The sequence below is a fragment of the Megascapheus bottae genome, chromosome 12 (assembly GCF_031878675.1).
Source record: "Megascapheus bottae isolate mThoBot1 chromosome 12, mThoBot2.hap1, whole genome shotgun sequence".
Taxonomy (NCBI): domain Eukaryota; kingdom Metazoa; phylum Chordata; class Mammalia; order Rodentia; family Geomyidae; genus Megascapheus; species Megascapheus bottae.
Window position 1 is genome coordinate 2196756 of NC_143520.1, and position 20112 is coordinate 2216867.

The 20112-nt window shown below is 36.7% G+C and overlaps 1 protein-coding gene across 6 annotated transcripts in view; it reads right to left on the reverse strand.

Annotated features, from left to right (window-relative positions):
* The window catches only part of Nup35 (nucleoporin 35), an 82597-nt gene that overhangs the window by 25562 nt on the left and 36923 nt on the right, over positions 1–20112 (reverse strand). For 5 of the 6 annotated variants that reach the window (XM_090342508.1, XM_090342507.1, XM_090342506.1 and 2 more), the window contains one exon: positions 18683–19302. In XM_090342508.1, coding sequence (XP_090198634.1) covers positions 19225–19302 — 78 coding nt within the window. In that variant the 3' untranslated portion in view covers positions 18683–19224. Of the gene's footprint in view, positions 1–18682; positions 19303–20112 lie in introns of those variants that run through there. The other variant, XR_016537242.1, reaches the window with a different exon arrangement.

The window sequence follows — 20112 nt, forward strand, 5'->3', positions numbered from 1 at the left end:
CATCTTACATTGATGCCATGGATTAATATCCTGTACCCAGCACATTTGCTATTTAATATATATATATATATATATTCAAAAAAGTCACCATCTTCCCAGCTTATAACCTTGAAATATAATTCTCAAAGCTATAAAGATTTTTGCACATATAAGAGCTTCTACATACTTACTTACATAATTCCAATGAAACATACAACTCAAATCTGAAACTACATCCACAATGGTAAAATCCTGTAATTGCAAAATGGCAATTGCCAGGAGGCCAGAACAAATTCTAAAAATATTTTGGTGAGAAAAATCTATAAATAAAATTTGTCATAGCTATTTGATGGTGGTTTACTGAGCTGGAGTTTATTGCCTCTTCTGAAAATCCTGTTCAGGATGACAGGTTTCAGAAGAGGAAACATCCGTCAGTCACCACTGAAAACATCACTGTCATGTGTTTGGTGATTACATTTCCGGTTTCTGGTTCTGATAATAAAGGCGGCAAGACATCAATCAGTTACCATAACTTTCTGTAACCTCTTAAGGCAATATTGACTACTAAATACTACATATATCAGGGATATATCAGGGATAACAGCCAGATAGAAGGTGCATTATTTCTCTTGTGCTTTTGTCCCCACTTCCCTCCTACCCCTCCCCTCATTTTTCCCCTCACTTTTTTTTTGTAAGTAATAGAAGGGTTAGTTATATTCGCCAGACAGGAGGTACATTACTTCAGACACACTGGTACCCCTTCTTGTGTTTTTGTCCCCATTTCCCTGCCCCAAGCCCTCCCCTCATCTTATGAATTCACTTTCTTAGTGAGGCAAGTCAACTAATCATCTCACTATCTTCACTATTTGAGTAGTGGGTATCTAGAAAAAGGAGACGCCTTTGGAAAGAATCTTGGAATACCTAGAAATTATAGAATATATGTAGTATATATTAAACTACAAAAGGCAAAGCCAGATTGTTACATAGCCAGAAACAGTGGCTTATAACTGTAGTCATAGCACTTGAAAGACTGAAGCGGAAAGATACTAGTTTCACCCAGCCTGGGATACATAGACTGTCTAAAATACACACACACACACACAGTTTCAAAACCAATGCTCATAAACCTATAATACTAATCATAAAATACATTTAGAAACTTTAGACACCAGTGTATTATCAATGTATCAGTTCTAAAGAAGCAGCAATGGTTTGTACATTCAAAGGTATTGCTATGAGCTAGAGAAGCCCACGGAATTTCAGCATTAATATTCCATAATAGCTGGGAGCTGGAGGCTCACATCTATAGCTACTCCGAGTATTGCCACTCAGGAAGCTGAGATCTGAAAACTGCTGAAAGCCAACCCTGGGCAAAAAAGTCTGTGAGACTCATGTCCAATTAACCACCAGAAAACCAGAAGTGGAGCTCTGGCTCCAAGTGGCAGTGTGCTAACCTTGAGCATAAGTGGCTCAGGGACAGTGCCAGGTCCTGATTTCATATAGTTGTGTAAATATATTTATATGTATAAATATAATGGATGCACATTCCATGAATATTTTAAGACTAAAGCTTATCTAATAATTATATTCAGTTACCTCTTTCTTTTATTCCCTTTCACTGCTACTCATTATGAAAAGGTGCTAGCATCTGTATTAAAAGCAATGTGATTGTGTCTTTCTAGGGCAAAGTGATATGAAAAGGGTACCAAGGGCAAAGTAGCCCCTTGCTGCTAATCGAAACTCACTCAATACGTAATGTTTTGACAAGGCATCAAAATAGCTTCAAATTGCTGGAAGCCTATGATCTTATAATGGATGAACCAAAAATGTTCAGAGAAAACCAAAGTTACTATATCTGTGATGTCTCTTGTGTGCCTGTACTATGTGTGGGTAGTAGGGGCACAGAAGAAACTGACCTCTATACTTGAAGACAAAAATCTAGATTTAAAAGTGCATACAATCACACCCCAAGCAAGCTGAATGTGGCAATTTATCTTCCTATTTGAGTTTCAATTTCTTCATGTGTAAATAGGAGGAAAATTAAAGGCCCTTCAAAAGTTATGTGAGAATCCAATATGAAAATACCTAGAAAATCTTTTCTGATATTCTTACATTAATATTAAGAAGTCTGATTGAAAAAGGCTTGATAAAATTTGTGTTCCAGCATTGCAACTATAAGCCCAGATAAAGAAAGGCAATTGCCTAGTATCATAATTTCATAATTCTTACTCAAAAAATGACAGAAAAAACAATACCATCAAAATCTGTAACTACTGAAAATGTTTCATATGGCATGAAAATGTTTACTGTGCAAGTATTCACTTATAATAGAAAAAATAATAATATTATTTGTTCTTATCAAACCAGCTTGACTGGCATGGTCAATTATCTTATTGCTAATACATCTCTTTTGCTGTCCCTTGGTTATCTCATATTGTTACAGTATCTTACCCTGTTATCTGGCACATAGTATATATGTTTATTTGATTTAGGAGAGGGAAGGTGGAAAACAAGATGAAGGGAGAGGTTGGGAGAGGGAAATGGGACAAAAACATGAGAAGGGGTACCAATGTTTGTGAAGAAGTGCACCATCTGGCGAAAATAATGTAATCCTCTATTAATTACAATTAAAAAATTCCCTGAGTTAAAAAATGCATATTGGACATGGTTATACTTTGGATATGAAGTATCCCCTACCCAAACGTTTCATTTATTGAAGACGTGGTCCCCAGCTGGTGCTTCTCATTTGAGAGAAACTTTCAGAGAGTTCCTAGGAAGTAATATATCCTCCTCTCGCTACCTCTTGGACTGTGCTGTCTACCCAGAACCATGATGCCTCACCTTACCATGGTCCAGAAACAATGGACTCAACTAACCATGGTGTGGAACACCTAAAAGCATGAGCAAAAATAAATGCCTCCTCCTTTTAAATTCTTTCTCTGGGGCATTTGCCACAGTGAGAAAGACTGACTGAACCACATTTAAAGTGAAACACAAAAATGACACAAGACATTGTAAGGTTTATTGTATTCATGCCATCTGACAGGAAGGATTTGGAAAATTAATGTCTCTTTCCTTTTAACTCCTTCCAAGTTTTTCTTCTCCTCGTATTTCAAAGCACACTCATTCTTCTCTAATATGAATGCAGCTGTATGTTGTTTCAATTGCTTGGGACAAGAAATTTAGGGAAATTTTCTCTGGGATCCATGAAATGAGCCAGGAAAGTTAGTGTGCTGTAACTGAGTCTTACTGAAGCTCCAGTCACTGGAGCTTTAGAACTGATGTCCTCTAGACAGTTAAAGACCGTCACCTTCAGATGTTGGGCTAAAAGCAATGTGTTTAGTATCTGAGCAATCAAGGAAAGTAATTATAATATGATAGGGCTAAAGAGAAGGCAAAAAAGCTTTTGAGTGATCTGTTTTTCTCATCACAAGGAAAAGAATCAAAGGAAGGTCTAGAATAAGAAAAATCATCACTACTTCTTGATGACCATTCCCCATTAAAAATGTTTTTTAGGGGCCTGGAATTTGGCCTAGTTTGCCTAGTACAAGAAGACCCAGGTTCAATTCCTCAATACTACATATATAGAAAATGTCCAAAATGGTGCTCTGGCTCAAGTGGTAGAGCTCTAGCCTTGAGAAAGCCCAAGGACTGGGAGAAAAAAAAAAGGCTTAAGACCTCTGACATATTTAACCTTAATTTCTTTTGTAAATGTGGTAATTTATGTAGGTACATATGTAGTATGTTTTCTATTAGTTGTCAAGCACAAAGGAATATTGTATAGTTCTGCATATATTCTAATTAGTTGAAATAGAAATTTGGAATTTTTATAATGGTAAATTCTGAAATTTAGCATTTTGGGGAAAAATATTCCCCAAAAAGGTGATGCATTTCCTCTTAAAAAAAATAGTCACAACACATAATAATTTTATGAAGGCCTTATCCTCCAAGAGCACATAATAAAACCAATCCCATAAGCAATTTTAATTTTTCTAAATATAACCTGAAAATGAATATCCTCTTTTATTTTGGAACAAAATTCAATTATAAAGAAACAGAAATGTAATTGGAGATCAATACCCTATTACAGTGCAAGAATGAGAGACCATTTCAGCTCAGTTTAATCTACTGAAATATGTGGCTGTGGAATGTTCATTTGCTTATTCACTCTTACATGCAAAGGGACCTACATTTACTTTAATTTTACTAGAATATAAAGGATAGAATTGAGAAGTACTAAGAAATGTAATAGAAAATTCAAAAACAATACGCATGCAGCCTGAAGCAAAATAACAATTTTGATTTACTTTCTCCTTCAAAGATACAATTTTTATAGACAAAACTCATTGTTTAAGTTTGATGGGAAAAAAGACAGTAATGAGCTAGGTCTCTGCATTGGAGGTTAAAGATAAATATTTCAGTTTCAAAAAATTTAGTTTTGTAGGTATCAGTGTTCATTTTTGATAGGGTCTTGTTCTATTACCCAGGCTAAGGAAGCTTGTGTTCATGAGTTCAAATAATCATCATGATTATTTGTAGCTGGGGCTACAGGTATGTATCATTAGGTTCAGTCCCATGGAATTGCCACTAAGGCAGGTAACTTATAAAGATTCTATATCTACTTCTGAAATGTAGGATGAACAGTAATTCAAAGAGATTGAGTGAGTTGCTTAAGCAATGAGAATTATACTTTTCATAGCTGGTTAAATGGCATATATAACCTCCAAGCCAAAATGTCTCTAAGAGCACAGCTGTTAGGATGTTAATTGTTCTACTTACTAGCCACGTGATTCAATTTTATCAAGCTACTTACTCTTCTTGTCCTTAGTGCCCGCATATATAAAATAGGAATGATTATATTTCCTACCTTTTAGGACTATTGTGATGATTAAATAGGTTAATAGACATAAAGCACTGTGCTTGACACAAGGTAAATGACATTCTTAGAGTGCTGTAGGATACAGCCTATGGAATATCTTTACATATATATATACATATATATATGTAAAGACATTAAATATCGTGTGAACTTCTGAAGAAGCTTCTGAAAATGCAAAAGGACTTTATACATAATATCAAAATCTGGAGGTAAGTCAGTAACAGTACCCTCAGTATTGTTTTTTTTTCATTTTTAGATAAGAAAGTATTATAATATAGATATTAAAAATAGGGAAAAATTAGGTAATTATATATGCATAAATGTGTAAACACATGCAACACAACACATCCTACACCATGAATATAGTCCTATCAATTAAACAAAAAGGAAAATAGAAATCAAATACTACCTCCATTATTTCTGTAAAACTACAACTACAGGAAAATGTAAAACAAACTGTTTCTTTTTAAAAGCTAATGTAAAAAAGTGATAGTGTTACTTTTACTTTTTTTAATTTGAAAAAATTGGACTTTTTCTCAATGTTTGTGAAGCAATGTACCTTCTATCTGGTGAATATAATGTAACCCTTCTATTAATAATGTATGGGAAAAAAATAGCCGGGAGTTTGGTCTAGTAGTAGAGTGACTGTCTAGCATGCACAAAGACCTGGGTTCAATTACTTTGTAACACTTACACAGAAAAATCCATATGTGGTGCAGTGGTTCAAGTGGTAAGGTTCTAGCCTTGTAAAAACCCAAGGACAATGCTCAGGCCCTGAGCTCAAGCCCAGGACTGGCAAAAGAAAACAAAACAAGACACTGTTCTCTATCACTAAGATGCAGTACATTTGTGACATGAAAGAGAAGTCACACTCACGAGGGCATCGTCAGGAGCATTCAGATATTATAAAGCCTACCACAAGCTTTCCTTTTTGGGCACTGCTGGCAAAGCAACCAGGAAAGCTAGTGTTTGACACAACTCAAAGGTTTAAGTGCAGAATGAGTTCATCAAAGTATATAGAGAGAGGCATTTTTTAAAGCAAGGTTCCCTTACCCATTAGCCTACCCCAAGTGATTCTTATCCACCCTACATTGTGAAAAATCCTGTGGATGGGAAAGTCCCAAATGTATCTTCATTGTCACCATTCCTGATCTAATAATGTTATGATATTACAGTACAATGGAATACAGAACTATTACGGTCCCTAATTTACTCCTGCAAAAGGACAATAAACTTAACTTTCCAGTAAATGTAAAGGTAACCAGCATTTGAATAATAAAAAATATCACAAGACTGTGCCTACAAAAGATTGTGTTACAAATTTAATGCACTCCTCACCAAAATCCCAATGATATTCTTCCTTGAGATGTAGAAAACAATTCAAAAATTCAAATGGAACAATAAAAGATGTGGAATAGCCAAAGCAATTCCAGGCAAAAGAAAGGCAATGCTAAAGATAATCACATTTCTAGACCTCAATCAAGACTGCACAACTATAACAAAAACAGTTTGGTGCTGACAAAAAAAAAAAAACAGGCCCAACCATCAATGGAACAGCCTACATAACTCAGAAATAAAGCTTCACACTTTATCAGGGGGGCCAAAAATGTATGGTGGAAAAAACAATAGCCTCTTCAATAATTGGTACTGGGAAAACTGGATATCCATATATAGAAAACTAAAATTGGATCAGTTTGTCAACCTGTACCAATAGCAATTCAAAATGGATAAAAGAACTCAACATTAGCCGTGAAACTTTGAAACTACTGCAAAATGGAGTAAGAGAAAATATTTGAACTTTTATACATAGGTAGGAACTTTAGTAAGAGTCCCAGGAGAACAGCAAATAGGAGAGACCTGACAAATGCAATTACATGAAAATAAAATGTTTCTGCACAGCAAAGGATATAATTACTAAACTAAAATGACAGCCAACAGCCTGGGAGAAAATCTTTACCGGCAATACATCAAATAAAGGCTTAATATCCGAAATATGCAAGTTCAAAAAAATTAACACTCCCAAATTAATAACCAATCAATAAATGAGCCAAGAAGCTTAAGAGAAACTTCCCAAGTGAAGTAGCAAGTATGGTAAACATATGAGAAAATGTTCAACATCCCTGGCAATAGTGAAAATCAAAACAACTTTGAGATTGCTTCCCACCCAAGTCAGATTGGTGAATTCAGGGGGAGGGAAGGAAAGTGGGAGAAAAACAGAAACAGGGGCCAGAAGTTTGCCTAGTGGTAAAGTGCTTGCCTAAAATGCACGAAAACCCAGGTTCAATTCCCTGGTACCACATACATAGAAAAAGCCAGAAGTGGTGCAGTGGCTCAAGTGGCTCTAGCCTTGAGAAGCCCTGAGTTCAAGCTCCAGGACTGGCAAAAAAAAAAAAAAAAAAAAAAACATGGGAAGGGGGTTCAAGAAGTAATGTGTACCTACTACCTGATGAATGGAACTTTAACCCTGTATCACCTCTATACATCACCCTGACAATAAAATTTAAAAAAAAATTGTGAACGATGTTCATTGCAGCACTATTTACCAAAGCAAAGATATGGAACCAACCCAGATGTCCCTCAGTTGATGAATGGATCAACAAGTTGTGGTATTGGTACACAATGGAATTCTATGCTGCTGTCAGAAAGAATGACATTGCCCCATTTGTTAGGAAATGGAAAGACTTAGAAAAGATCATATTAAGTGAAGTAAGCCAGACTCAAAGGAACTTAGGCTCAATGGTTTCCCTCATTTGTCATAATCAGTAGAAACCTTGGGCTCTACTAGCAGAGATTTGCAATAGAGCAAAACCTAGATACATAAGGCCATATAGTATGACGCTAAATGAAAGAACCTCCAGGATATAGAAACAAAAGCCATATAATGAATGATTGTTGTCCTTAATGTACTATGTTATCTCTCATCTCTTTTGCTGTCCCTCGGTAATCTCATATTGTTACAGTATCTCACTTTGTTATCTGATATATTGGATATATTTGTATTTGATTATTTAAAATTGGATAGGGAAGGGGGGAAAACAAGATGAGGGGTGGGGGTGGGGGGAGGGAAATGGGAACCAAGACATGAGAAAGGGTATCAATGTATGTGAATTAATGCACCTCCTACCTGGCAAATATAATGTAACCCTTTTATTAATTACAATAAAAAATATATGAAAAAAACATTGTGAATTCAAACAATAATTGCTGGCAAGGATATGGCAGGGAATATTGCATGTTGGTAGGAATGTAAGCTACTATAGTCATTCTGGAGGACAGTCTGAAGATATCTCAAAAAAATGAACATAGAACTTCTCCATAACCCAGCCACATTACTCTTGGGCATATACCCAGATCATTACAAATCAGATTATCGTAAAGACTCACACATTCATGTTCATTGCTGTACTATTCACAATAGTCAACTTATGATAACAGTTCAATAGTCCTATAATAGATGAGTGGATCAATAAATTGTGGTGCCTATAAAAAATGGAATTTTACCATCCATCAGAAAGATTACGGGGTTGGGAGTTTGGCCTAGTGGTAGAGTGCTTACCTAGCATGCACAAAGACCCAGGTTCAATTCCCTACTACCAGACACATTGAAAACGCTGAAGTGGCACTGCGGCTCAAGTGGCAGTAGCCTTGAGAAAGCCCAAAGACAGTGCTCAGGCCCTGAGTTCAAGTCTCAGACCGGCAAAAAAAAAGGAAGGAAGGAAAGAAGGAAGAAAATAAGTTTCAAAGAAAGAGAGAGGGGGGGGAAGGGAGAGATTATGTCATTTGCAGGGAAATGGATGGATCTAGAACTGCAGAGAAATGGATGGATGCTAAGTGAGGTAAGCCAACCTGAGAGACGGTTTTCTTTCATATGTGGAATGTACATCTAGAATATAAGTGGATATGATAAGCTATGTAGGACTCTAGGCATTCATACACAGTCAAACTAAAGGAAGATACGCTTAGGGGAGGACCCAAATATCTAACTTTTCTGAACATTTAAAATATTTTAAAAATGAACGATAGAAAATGGAAGCATGGGTTTTCTTGTTATTGGTGGTGATGGTGGTTATGGTGATGGTTTTTGCTTCTGGGTGTTTTGGTAGGGAAAATGCAGAAAGAGAGGAAGAGTGAATGGAACAAATGACGTTATGGTATTCACTATACACTATGGAAATGAACTGTGTAACTTATGGGCAGAGATGAGAGAAACTGTTGGAAAACAAGGAAAGGAGTACATTGTCTAAGAAATGAAATGTACTCATTACTTAACACCTTACTAAAAATAAAACATCACATCTTTCAAAACTTCATCAGATATATTTTAGGTATGTTAACATTTTGGTTGCTGTCAAATTTAACATATGTTCATTTATCTGTGAATTGATTGGTCATATGAGTTTATTTTTGATGCTTCATATATGTATGTATATATATATATGTATGTTTCTGATTTTTCTAACATATCCACTTGATTTATGTGCCCATTTTTAAGCCAGTACAATATGGTCACTGTAGCTCATTATACTTTGTTACATTGCTTCTCTTGCTGATTTCTAGTTATATTTCCCTGTGTTCTAATAAAATATCTATTTCAATTCTCTGATATACCCTAAAATATGACCATTTCTGTATATGAAATTCCGTAGGCTAGTAACCAGAATGTGTATATCAGAATGCGTATATCGTGGCTGTGTGTGGAATACTCTATTACATAGAGTTTTTGGTTGGGGATGGGGGGAGGGAAAGTGGGGAAAAAAACACAGGAAGGGGTTATCAATGTTCAAGAAGTAATGTACCCACTACCTGATGAATGTAACTGTAACCCCTCTATATATCACCCTGACAATAAAATAATATATACATACCAAAATTTTATCTTAAGTAATTGTACAAAGGAGTTGCCATTCACCAGAGCAGTTTTTGAATATAATGTATCTTAATCAATGTCACCCTTTCAACACTCACCCACCCTCACAACTGACCCACTTTGCTTATGTATCTGAATTTTAGGTTAAGCAGCTAATGTATACAGTGCATCTTGATCTGAGTCATCACTTCACTCTTTTGACCCATCTCTTACACTTATCAATTCTATGATATATAGTTAGTGCAGCCAGCTGCTTTCCATAGCTTGGTATGCTCTTCTAGCAACATTAGCCCATTTAGTAAGGTAGTAAATAATCACCCTCCACACCCCCGTCTTTACCTTAAAATGGCATTCCTTTGGGGCAGTTACAACTCCTTAGACTGACATTTGCAAGGCCCCTTATCTACTATTTGGGCAGCTGCCATAAATGTTAGCCCACTATGATGAAGTCCTGTGCCCACACATCCAGTTCCCCACCTCCTAGCACCCCTGCCCCCACTGATTATAAGCAGCTACCCAAGAACAAGGCAGGCATCTTTTCTCCCTGTGAGAGAATTGGCCTTGTCAGTTTCTTTGCTGGCAATAAAACTTTTCTTTGTTCTATGTGATGGTGTGTCTGAGTAAGAGCTTACATATAGAATGAATTTTTTGCCTACATTCTCCCTCCTTCTCCCTAATTCTGGGGCTTGAACTCAGGGCTTAGGCACTATCCCTGAGCTTTTTTTGCTCAAGGATAGCACTCTGGCACTTGAGCCACATCACTTGCAGCTTTTTCTGTCTTAGTGGCACTAAGGAATCAAACCCAGGGCCTCATGCAAGCTAGACAAGCACTCTACCACTAACCACATACCCAGTCCCTCCCCCTACATTTTTTTACCCCTTTTCCCTAGGCCCCACAACCTCCTTTTGCTAGTACCCATTTCATGGTACTTACTTTGTTGGGCTTTCAGTATTTTTTGTTCTTATTTTTAAAGAATCACACTATTTGTGGTTTCCACAGAGTCTACTGTATTCATTTGTAACCTCTTACTTACCATGCAGTGGGTTTACTTGTAGATTTATAGGCACATTCTAGCTGCCACAAATGAGGAAAACCATGCAACCTACATTTCTCTGAGTCTGCTTAACTCAATAATTTTTTCCAGGTCTTTCCATCATTTACAAACGATACGGTATCATTCTTTAGGAGGCGTAAGCAGGATTCACTGTGTACGTGTGTCACATTCTCTTCATCATTCATCCACTGAGGGCATGCTGGGCTGATCCCATATCCTGGCCATGGTAAACAATGCTGCGATGAATGTGGTTATGCTGGTAGCTTTAGTGTAGCCTTATTTGTGCTTTTTTGGAGAGGGGGCTGGGAGTTTGGCTTAGTGGTAAAGTGCTTGCCTAGCATGCATGAAGGCCAGGGTTCAATTCCTCAGTACCACATACATAGAAAAAAGCTGGAAGTGGTGCTGTGGCTCAAGTGGTAGAGCTCTAGCCTTGAGGAAAGTCCAAGGACAGTGCTCAGGCCCTGAGCTCAAGCTCCACAATGGGGGAAAAAAAAAAAAGCCTAGGAGAGAAATTGATTGCTGGGTCATAGGAGGATTGCTGTGTTTAGTTTTTTGAGGAACCTTCATACTGCTTTCCATAGTGGAGTTCCCTTTTGGCAAAAAAAGACCTCCCATCCAAGAACAGCCCAGGACCCATGGATTTATAGTGAAAAATCTATAAGGCCTTCAAAGGAGAACTGACAACACTCTCAAACACTTCAATAAGAGAAAATCCAATAGTAAACTCATTCTATAAAGCCAGCATTACACTTATCCCAAAATCAGATAAAGACCTGTCTAAGAAAAGAGAAGTATATGGCCTGGGAATGTGGTTTAGTGGTAGAGTGCTTGCCTAGCATGTATGAAGCCCCGAGTTTGATTTCTCAGTACCACATAAATTGAAAAGGCCAGAAGTGTCACTGTGACTGAAGTGGCATTGTGGCTCAACTGCTAGCCTTGAGCAAAAAAAAAAAGCACATCAGGGACAGTGCCCAGCCCAGTTCAAGCCCCATGACTGGGCCTACTGGAAAAAAAGAAAAAACTATGGATGTGTATGGTAAAAAGCTACAGTAGTGAGTTTTTTAAATCAAGAATTATAAAAGATAGTTGAAATCATTTATAGGACTAATGGTGAAATTTTGTTTAAAGGAATGTTTTTTTTTTTGGTCCCCAATGGGAACAGATAAAAACCATATGTTTTGATAAAAACCAGCAATAGCAATGAAAAAATGCTGATAGGAAAAAGGAGGGGGGAAAACAAGATGATTGGGAGGGGGTGGGAGGATGGAAATGGAAACAAAAACATAAAACATGAGAAGGGGTTATCAATGTGTGAGAAGTAATGCACCTACTACCTGATGAATATTACTGTAACCCCTCTAAACATTATCCTGACAATAAAAAAAAAGAACGTAGAGTTGGAGGTTAAAGTACTAAGAGCAATTATCATGTTCTATGAATAAACTTTAAATTTGCAGCAATGACACTGATATATCATTATAACTAATAGAAGGTTTTATGTTGTACTATAGTGACTATATTTTCATTAACATTTTGTGATTTTTTCACTTTGTAAAAATTTTAGAAAATGTCCATTTATCAAACAGTAGAAAATTATTCACATTCATTAGGCCACCTTTTCTTCCAAATATGCTCAAGAACATTAAAGTAACTAGTGGTGCTTGTCTTTAGATACTTACATTTTCTAATTTTCTGGAAACAGTGATGCCTACTAAATGGAAGCACATCTAGAATCATCTGGCTTTTTCTATGTATGTGGTACCAAGGAATCAAACCTGGGTCTTCCTGCATGTTAGGCAGGCACTCTACCAATAGGCCAAACTCCCAGCTCCAGGACTCAAAAAAAAGAGAGAGAGAAAGATTACTAGGAGATCCAGGAGTTAATAGGTATAGTTTGTCTTGAAAGATGAAAAATAAAATTATGGGACTAGATAGTAATAAGTTTGCACATTATGGATGAAATTAGTACCACTGAACTATCTTCTTAAAAATGGTAAAGACTACCTACCTAAGTGTCTTAGGCTCACACTTCTAATCCTAGATACTCATAATGCTGAGATCTCAAGCTCAAAGCTTGAAGCTGGCCCATGCAGAAAAGGCTATGAGACTCAACTCTGGTTAACCACCAAAAAGGTTGAAAGTGAAGCTGTGGGTGCCAGCTTTGAGCAAAACTGCTCAAGAACAGCACCTGAGCTGAGCTGAAGCCCCAGGAATGGCATGGGTGTGCGTACACACACACACACACACACATACATACATACATACATACATACATACATACATACATACGCGCGCGCACGCGCACACACACACACACACAAATGGCTAAGACTAAATTTTGTTTTGTGAAACTTACCATAATAATGTTGGGAATCAAATCCAGGGCCTCAAAGCATACTAAGCAAGCACTTCTGTCACTGAGCTATTATATCTCCAGCTCCTTTAAAAGAATCATTTTAAAGAAATAGTTTCCAGGTTTCTGGATGCTTTGGTGAATCACATGCATACCCAACAATAGGAAAAAAACTCACAAAAATTGTGGAGCTCACCACACTAGTGAAAGTATCCGAATCCACTAGCCTGGGTCATATTAGATACCTCCTTGCCTATGAAAGAAAGAGGAAAGGAGGAAAGAGAGAGAGAAAGGGCGGGTGGGTGCGCGGGCAGGCCGGTCCCTTGATGGATAGAACTTTAAGCCTATTTCTTGGGTGATTTAGAAGATTTTTAGTGAGACCCAGAGTAAAAGAGCTTTGAAATAACAAGCTATAATACAAATAACCCTGAGCTGGACCACATTACCAGGTATGTCTCATGATTCTAGAACTATCATGAAAGATTAGATGCTACACAAAAATCTCTGGAAAACCTTAATTGTGGAGCTAGCCTATTCTTTCCGAACATTTATTTTTTACTTGAAAACATGATCTTATGTTTTATAAGCCAAAAGAACATTTGGAAAAGGAAAAGCAAGTCCAAAAACAAAGCGTACGCATAACATTTCAAGATAATGCAGTTGATGTCACTACTTCAAAATGAATTATGTAAAAATTGTGTTGTTTGGAAGAACAATCATGTATAGTAAGACACTGTGATAACCAAGTTTACATAGAAAAGATTAATCTTTCATGGGATTTTTTTTTGATTGGTTGTGGGACTTGAACTCTGGGCATGGGTGCTGCCCCTGACCTCTTCAACCCTTAAGTCACAGTGCCACTTCCCATTTTCTAGTAATTAACTGGAAATAAAGAATTTTTAGTGCCTGGGCTAGCTTTGAACAGCGATCCTCAGATCTCAACCTCCTGAGTAGTTAGGGTCACGGGCGTGAGCCACCACACCCGGCTCATGGAAATTTATTTTTATTTTATTGGGGGCGGTCTTTTATTTTTCTCAGCAAAAAATTTTGTCAGGGTGATATATAGAGGGGTTACAGTTAATTTGTGAGGTAGATGGTACATTACTTCTTGAACAAGTACCAAGTCATGGCACCAAGTCACAGTACACTCACTAGGGTGCCAAAAACTGCCCAAGTTCTTTTCTAATTAATTGAAAAGGAGCTTCTAACCTCTGAAACACCAACATCTCTCCCTTACTTACAAGCTATGATTTTAGTGGGATTCACCACCACGATCGGCTTAGCAGAGAAAACACTAAGTTGGTTAAGATATATCAGTCTGGTATATTTATAAACCAAAATTTGCTCCATATTAAATGCTAATCGAGTCTAGAGAAAATCTACTCCACTGGCAAAGCTTCATGCATTAAACCTAATCAAATGCTTGATCTATCTAGTTCTGTGGTATCAAACACCCATCACAGATGTTAAACATATATTTGAATATATTCAGCTTGTCTGTGGTGCATTCTTCATTTCACTTCTCTGGAAGCACTCAAAGGGAATATGTTCATTGAATTCTTGTATCTGGATAATGTATGAGCATTGATTTTCATCCTTAAAAGTCAGTTTTGCTACACATGAAATGTTCTGCTCACATTCATTCTATAAATGTTAAGTGTTTTGTCTGTTTTTTTCCCCCCTTCCTCTTGGCTAAGGGCTATTTTAAGTCTTCCTTTTTACAAGTTACATGCTATTTTTCTATACAGCCTACCCCCAAACTTCTGCCTTATTCTTGGTTTCTATTAGATTCTCAAGTAGTTTCAGTCTCTACAATTTGTAATTTCCCATTAATCCTTTGTGTTTTTCTCTACCCTCTATTTAATTTTTCTTCTTTTTGCAGGACTGGAGATCAAACTTAAAAGCCTAATGGATGCTATCACTGAACTACATTTTAAGCCACCATTCTCTAATCTTATGTATTTTTTAATGCATTATTTGTTGTCCAACTATTTTGCTTATTCTCATTGAGATTTAATTTTTCCCTTATACATTCTCAAAATTTTCAAATTCAAATTTTTCTTTTATGTTTTTTTTTTTTTGGTCATAGGGCTTGAACTCATGGGCCTGGGCGCTGTCCCCATACTCCTTACGCTCAAGGCTACCACCCTACTGCTGGAGCCACAGAGTCTCTTTAGTGCCCAGGCTGGCTTTGAATGCAATCCTCAGATTTCAGCCTCTATGCTGACTTTGAACCTCAATTGTCAGCCTCCAGAGTAGCTAGGATTAAAGGCGTGAGCCACTACACCTGGATGGTTTTTTTTTGCATCTTGTATCATTTTTATAACTTTAACTCCATTTTAAGTAATAGGCTATAGTGTTTATCTATTTATAGGTATGCATTTCTAGTGTGATTTCAATATCTAGAGTAACATTATTTCATACACTGCCTGTTATTGATTTATTTTTGTGTGGGTCAGTATTTCTGAACTTTTCAGAAGGTGTGGTTCATCCAACTTCATGGCTTTACAGAAATCTGATCCACTTCTTTGGGGGAGGGAAAACATTGAAAAACACAGAAGCTTGCATCTTGGTATTTCTTTGGCACTACTAAAGTTAATATGACAATAAAGATGTCAGGCAATAGGCAAACTTTTTTTCTTCTTTGTCAATTGTGGGGCTTGAACTCAGGGCCTGAGCCTTGGGCTTTTCTCAAGGCTATAGCTCTACCACTTGAACCACAGCACCATTTCCAGTTTTTTCTAGGTATGTGGTACCAAGAAATCAAACCCAGGTCTTCATGCATGCTAGGCAAGCACTCTACCACTAGGCCAAATTCCCAGCCCAGCAAACATCTTTTTAGCTATAAAAAGAAAAAAAAAAAACCATGTTCCATGAAGGCCCATGCAAAGAGCACGCACTATTAAATAAACAAAACAAAGTTGGGCATCTGTGGCTCACACCTGTAATTCTACCCACTCATGAGGCTGAGATCTGAGGAATGTGCTTTGAAGCTAGCCCAGGCAGTAAGTACATGTGACTTTTCACCTAAATACCCATCAAAAACCTACAAGCAGCGCTGTAGCTCAAATGGTAGAGTGCTAACTCTGAGCAAAAAAAAGGGTAAGTGACAGAACGTAGGCCCTGAGTTTAATCTGCAGTACCAACACTAAAAATTTAAATGAATTGCATAAATAAATGTAATTACAAAATGATAATAAAATTACAAAACTATACAGAAACTATACAGAACTGAAAGCTTTTAAAGTACCATGTAACACCAACTTCTATCTTTAAAAAGAGTCCTATTTGCAATAAAACATGATATAAAATAGCATCTTAAGTTAGTAGAATATGACTTCAGCATAAAAGTTTTCTAATGAAGCCAGGCACCACACACTCATACCTATAATCATAACTACTCAGGAGGCTGAGATCTGAAGATTGTGGTTTACAGCCAGCCCTGGCACAAAAAGTTTGTGCTACTCATCTCCAATTAACAACCAGAAAACCGGAAGTGGTGCTGTGGCAGAGTGCTAGCCTTGAGGTGAAGAGCTTAGGGACAATGCCCAGGCCCACAGTTCAAGCACCCTGACTGACCAAAAAAAAAAAAGCTTTCTAAAGAGCTGGGCTTGGTGGAAAACACCTGGAATCCAACATTCATGAGACAAAAACAAAAGACATACAAGTTCCAGTAAAGCCAGTTCTACATTAAGATACTTGATTGCAAAACAAAAATATATCAAAAGAAAATTTCCTTAGGATCACTTCATCTCACATAACTAAATTTTAATTGTAGTTTGCTGTGGCTTTATAAACCTATAAAATCTCCCATAGAATATATCATTTAACCAATGCTTTACAAAAAAAACATTAAAGGGGGCAGGGAGTTTAACCTAGTGGTAGAGTGCTTACCTAGCATGCACGAAGACCTGGGTTCAATTCCTTGGTACCACATACATAGAAAAAGCCAGAAATGATGCTGTGGCTCTAGTGGTAGAGCTCTAGCCTTGAGAAAGCCCAAAAGCCCAAGGACAGTGCCTAAGCCTTGATTTCAAGGCCCAGGACTGCAAAAAAAAAAAAAAAAAAAAAAAAAAAATTAAAGGAAAATATACAGATTATCTAGATACATGTACAAAGTCAATTATTTGGTCAAATATTTCAGTTATAAATGCTTTATCTCACTAGAACCATCTTAATTAGGCTATTATTGGCAAAGGGGGATAATATAAATAACAGTGATTGCAATTAAATGATTCAATGACGCAATGAATTTTTTTAATGCCACAAGAACAACGATGATACACACAAAAAAGTATGGGTTTTTTTTGTTCTGTTTTGCTGTCCTGGGGCTAGAACTCAGGGTCTGGGCACTGTCCCTGAGCTTCTTTTGCTCAAGGCTAGCACTCTTATTGCTTCAGTTACAGCACCACTTCCAGCTTTCTCTGTGTATGTAACACCAAGGAATCAAACACAGGACTTCATGCATGCTAGGCAAGCACTCTACCACGAGGCCACCTTCCCAGCCCACAAAATACATTTTAGGCTTAGGATAGACCACTGGTAGATGTCATGGTTCCAAAACACCACTCTGAAAATAACGGAAAAAGACTGTATTTATCCTGACATTCTGTATGAACATATGTCACGGTAACCAAATAACCCTAGCAAGGCAGGGTTCTTGTATATGAAAGCGTTCCAGCTTGTTAAATGCAACAGGAATGACAAAATTGGGAATCATTGCTTTTTAGTCCTAAATAAAATAACATCCTAACAAGCAGCATTAGTACATTTTTAAAAAACATTATGGACACTAGTGAAGTTTAATATTATATGCAGCATACAATTATCAACTATTATTTCCAAAAAAATGAAACCAGAATCTAATGTTCTCAAGATTTAGTTTCCCAGATATGAAAAAAACAGTGAACAAGCTCAGACTATAGTTAACTCACAGGGCAGCTTCAGTAGGATAGGGTTGTGCTGGACAATGGGGACTAAGGAGTGAACTAAATTACTAAAACAGTTAAAGAGACAGACAAGGGCCAGGAGTTTGGTAGAGTGCTTGCCTAGCATGCATGAAGCTCCAGGTTCAACTCCCTTTATCACATACATAGAAAAAACTGGAAGTGGTGATATGGCTAAAGTGTTAGCCATAAACCTAGCTTGATCATGATTTGAATAATGAACCTTTCATTTATAGACTATAATGAAAATTTTAAAATAAACTGAATAGAAAGCTATTATTAACTGGTAAATGGGATATGGACATTACATATATCCTGAAGTAGATTAAAACTGAATTCCATCATGTGTGTCCTTTAAACAAAAACAAAGGGGAGGGAGAAAATGATGGAAGAGGTGACACTAATCAAGACACTGCGCTTACAAATAAATGGACATGCTGAATTGAAACCCCTTCCAGCTACTTAAAAATACAAATAAATAACAAATCAAAAATGGCAAAATGTAATAGTATTTAAAGATGATTACAAGTACTAGTTAATAGTATATTTTCTATATTTCAGTGAACTGAAACTTACTAATAAATCACCACTTTAAAATATAGTCAGTACATAATTGACAAAGTTTATTATCAAGAAATTTTAATAATAGGTTCTTAAAAAGAATGTTTGGGTTTTATAGTACTAAAAGACGATAAGCCACAACAGGACATATATAAAGGTAAGTATGAAATATTATCTCAATTAAAAGACCATCATTCAAATTGCTAGTTATAATCCTGTGTCTTTATACATACAAGCAGCTTTCATGAAATTCAACTTCTCATGAGAATGAGGAGACAATTCTCCAAATTCAATTATTCAGTTTATAATAATCAATGCTGAATTTTTTGTGCACGCACTATTATATGAAGCACAAAATCCTAGAGTAATTTTTTGATTTTCTTCAAAATGTATCTCAAGCATCTTTTAAAGTGCGAGCTACAAATAAGATGTATTCTTAAAGAAAAAAAATTTTCCAAAAGAAGCATGTGAGATAGCTACCCACCATTGCCAAGTGTGGTTATACAACTAACCAAAGGAGACAGCGGTACATTGCTAACTCTGGTTTTAGTGCAGGGACTCCTTCACAACAGAGCTCTTAGTATCTACCAGCCAAACATGTACTCCATTGCTTTCGATACAAGACTTTCATCTTTCTTTGGTGTTTGTCTGTCAGAAATAACCTATTAAAATACACACAAAAAGAAAAAAAATATTGTTAGGTTATGATTTCTTCAATGTCAGTCAATTCAGTAATTAAATGGCTAATTTAAAAGATTAAATTTAATTTAAAATACTAAAACCACTAAAAATCCATTTCCAACTATTATATATTTTAAGGATTAAATTGTGGACTTACAGCCGGATGCGGTGGCTCACGCCTGTATCCCTAGCTACTCAGGAAGCCAAGATCTGAGGATTTGTGGTTCAAAGACAGTGTGGACACTAAAGTCTCACAGGAGACTCATCTCCAATTAACCACCAGAAAACTGGAAGTGGAGCTGTGACTCAAGGGATAGGCCAGTAGCTTTGAGCTCAGTGACAGAGTTCAAGTCCCACAACCGACAATTTAAAAAAAAAAAAAAAAAAAAGAATACCAACAACTCAGGTAGGACCATATAAAATGATGCTTACCAAAGAACTCTGAGAAATAAAGATGTTTGTTGTTTTTTATAGCACTGTTTGCACTTATTTCTTTCCCTCTTTCCTTTATTCCCTGTTGTCACTGTTTTAGATTTTTATAACCTTTCTCTTATATATATAATTTTTTCTGATTTGGGGAAGGAAATGGGAATCATAGAAACAGTGATATTCACTCAACATTATGATGGAGGGATCATTACTACACTGTTGGTGGGAGAGCAAACTCGTTCAACCACTATGGAAAGCAGTATGGCAGTTCCTCAAAAGACTAAACATAGAGCTCCCCTATGACCCAGCAATTCCACCACTTGGCATTTACCCAATCATCCAGAAACAAGGACATACTAAAT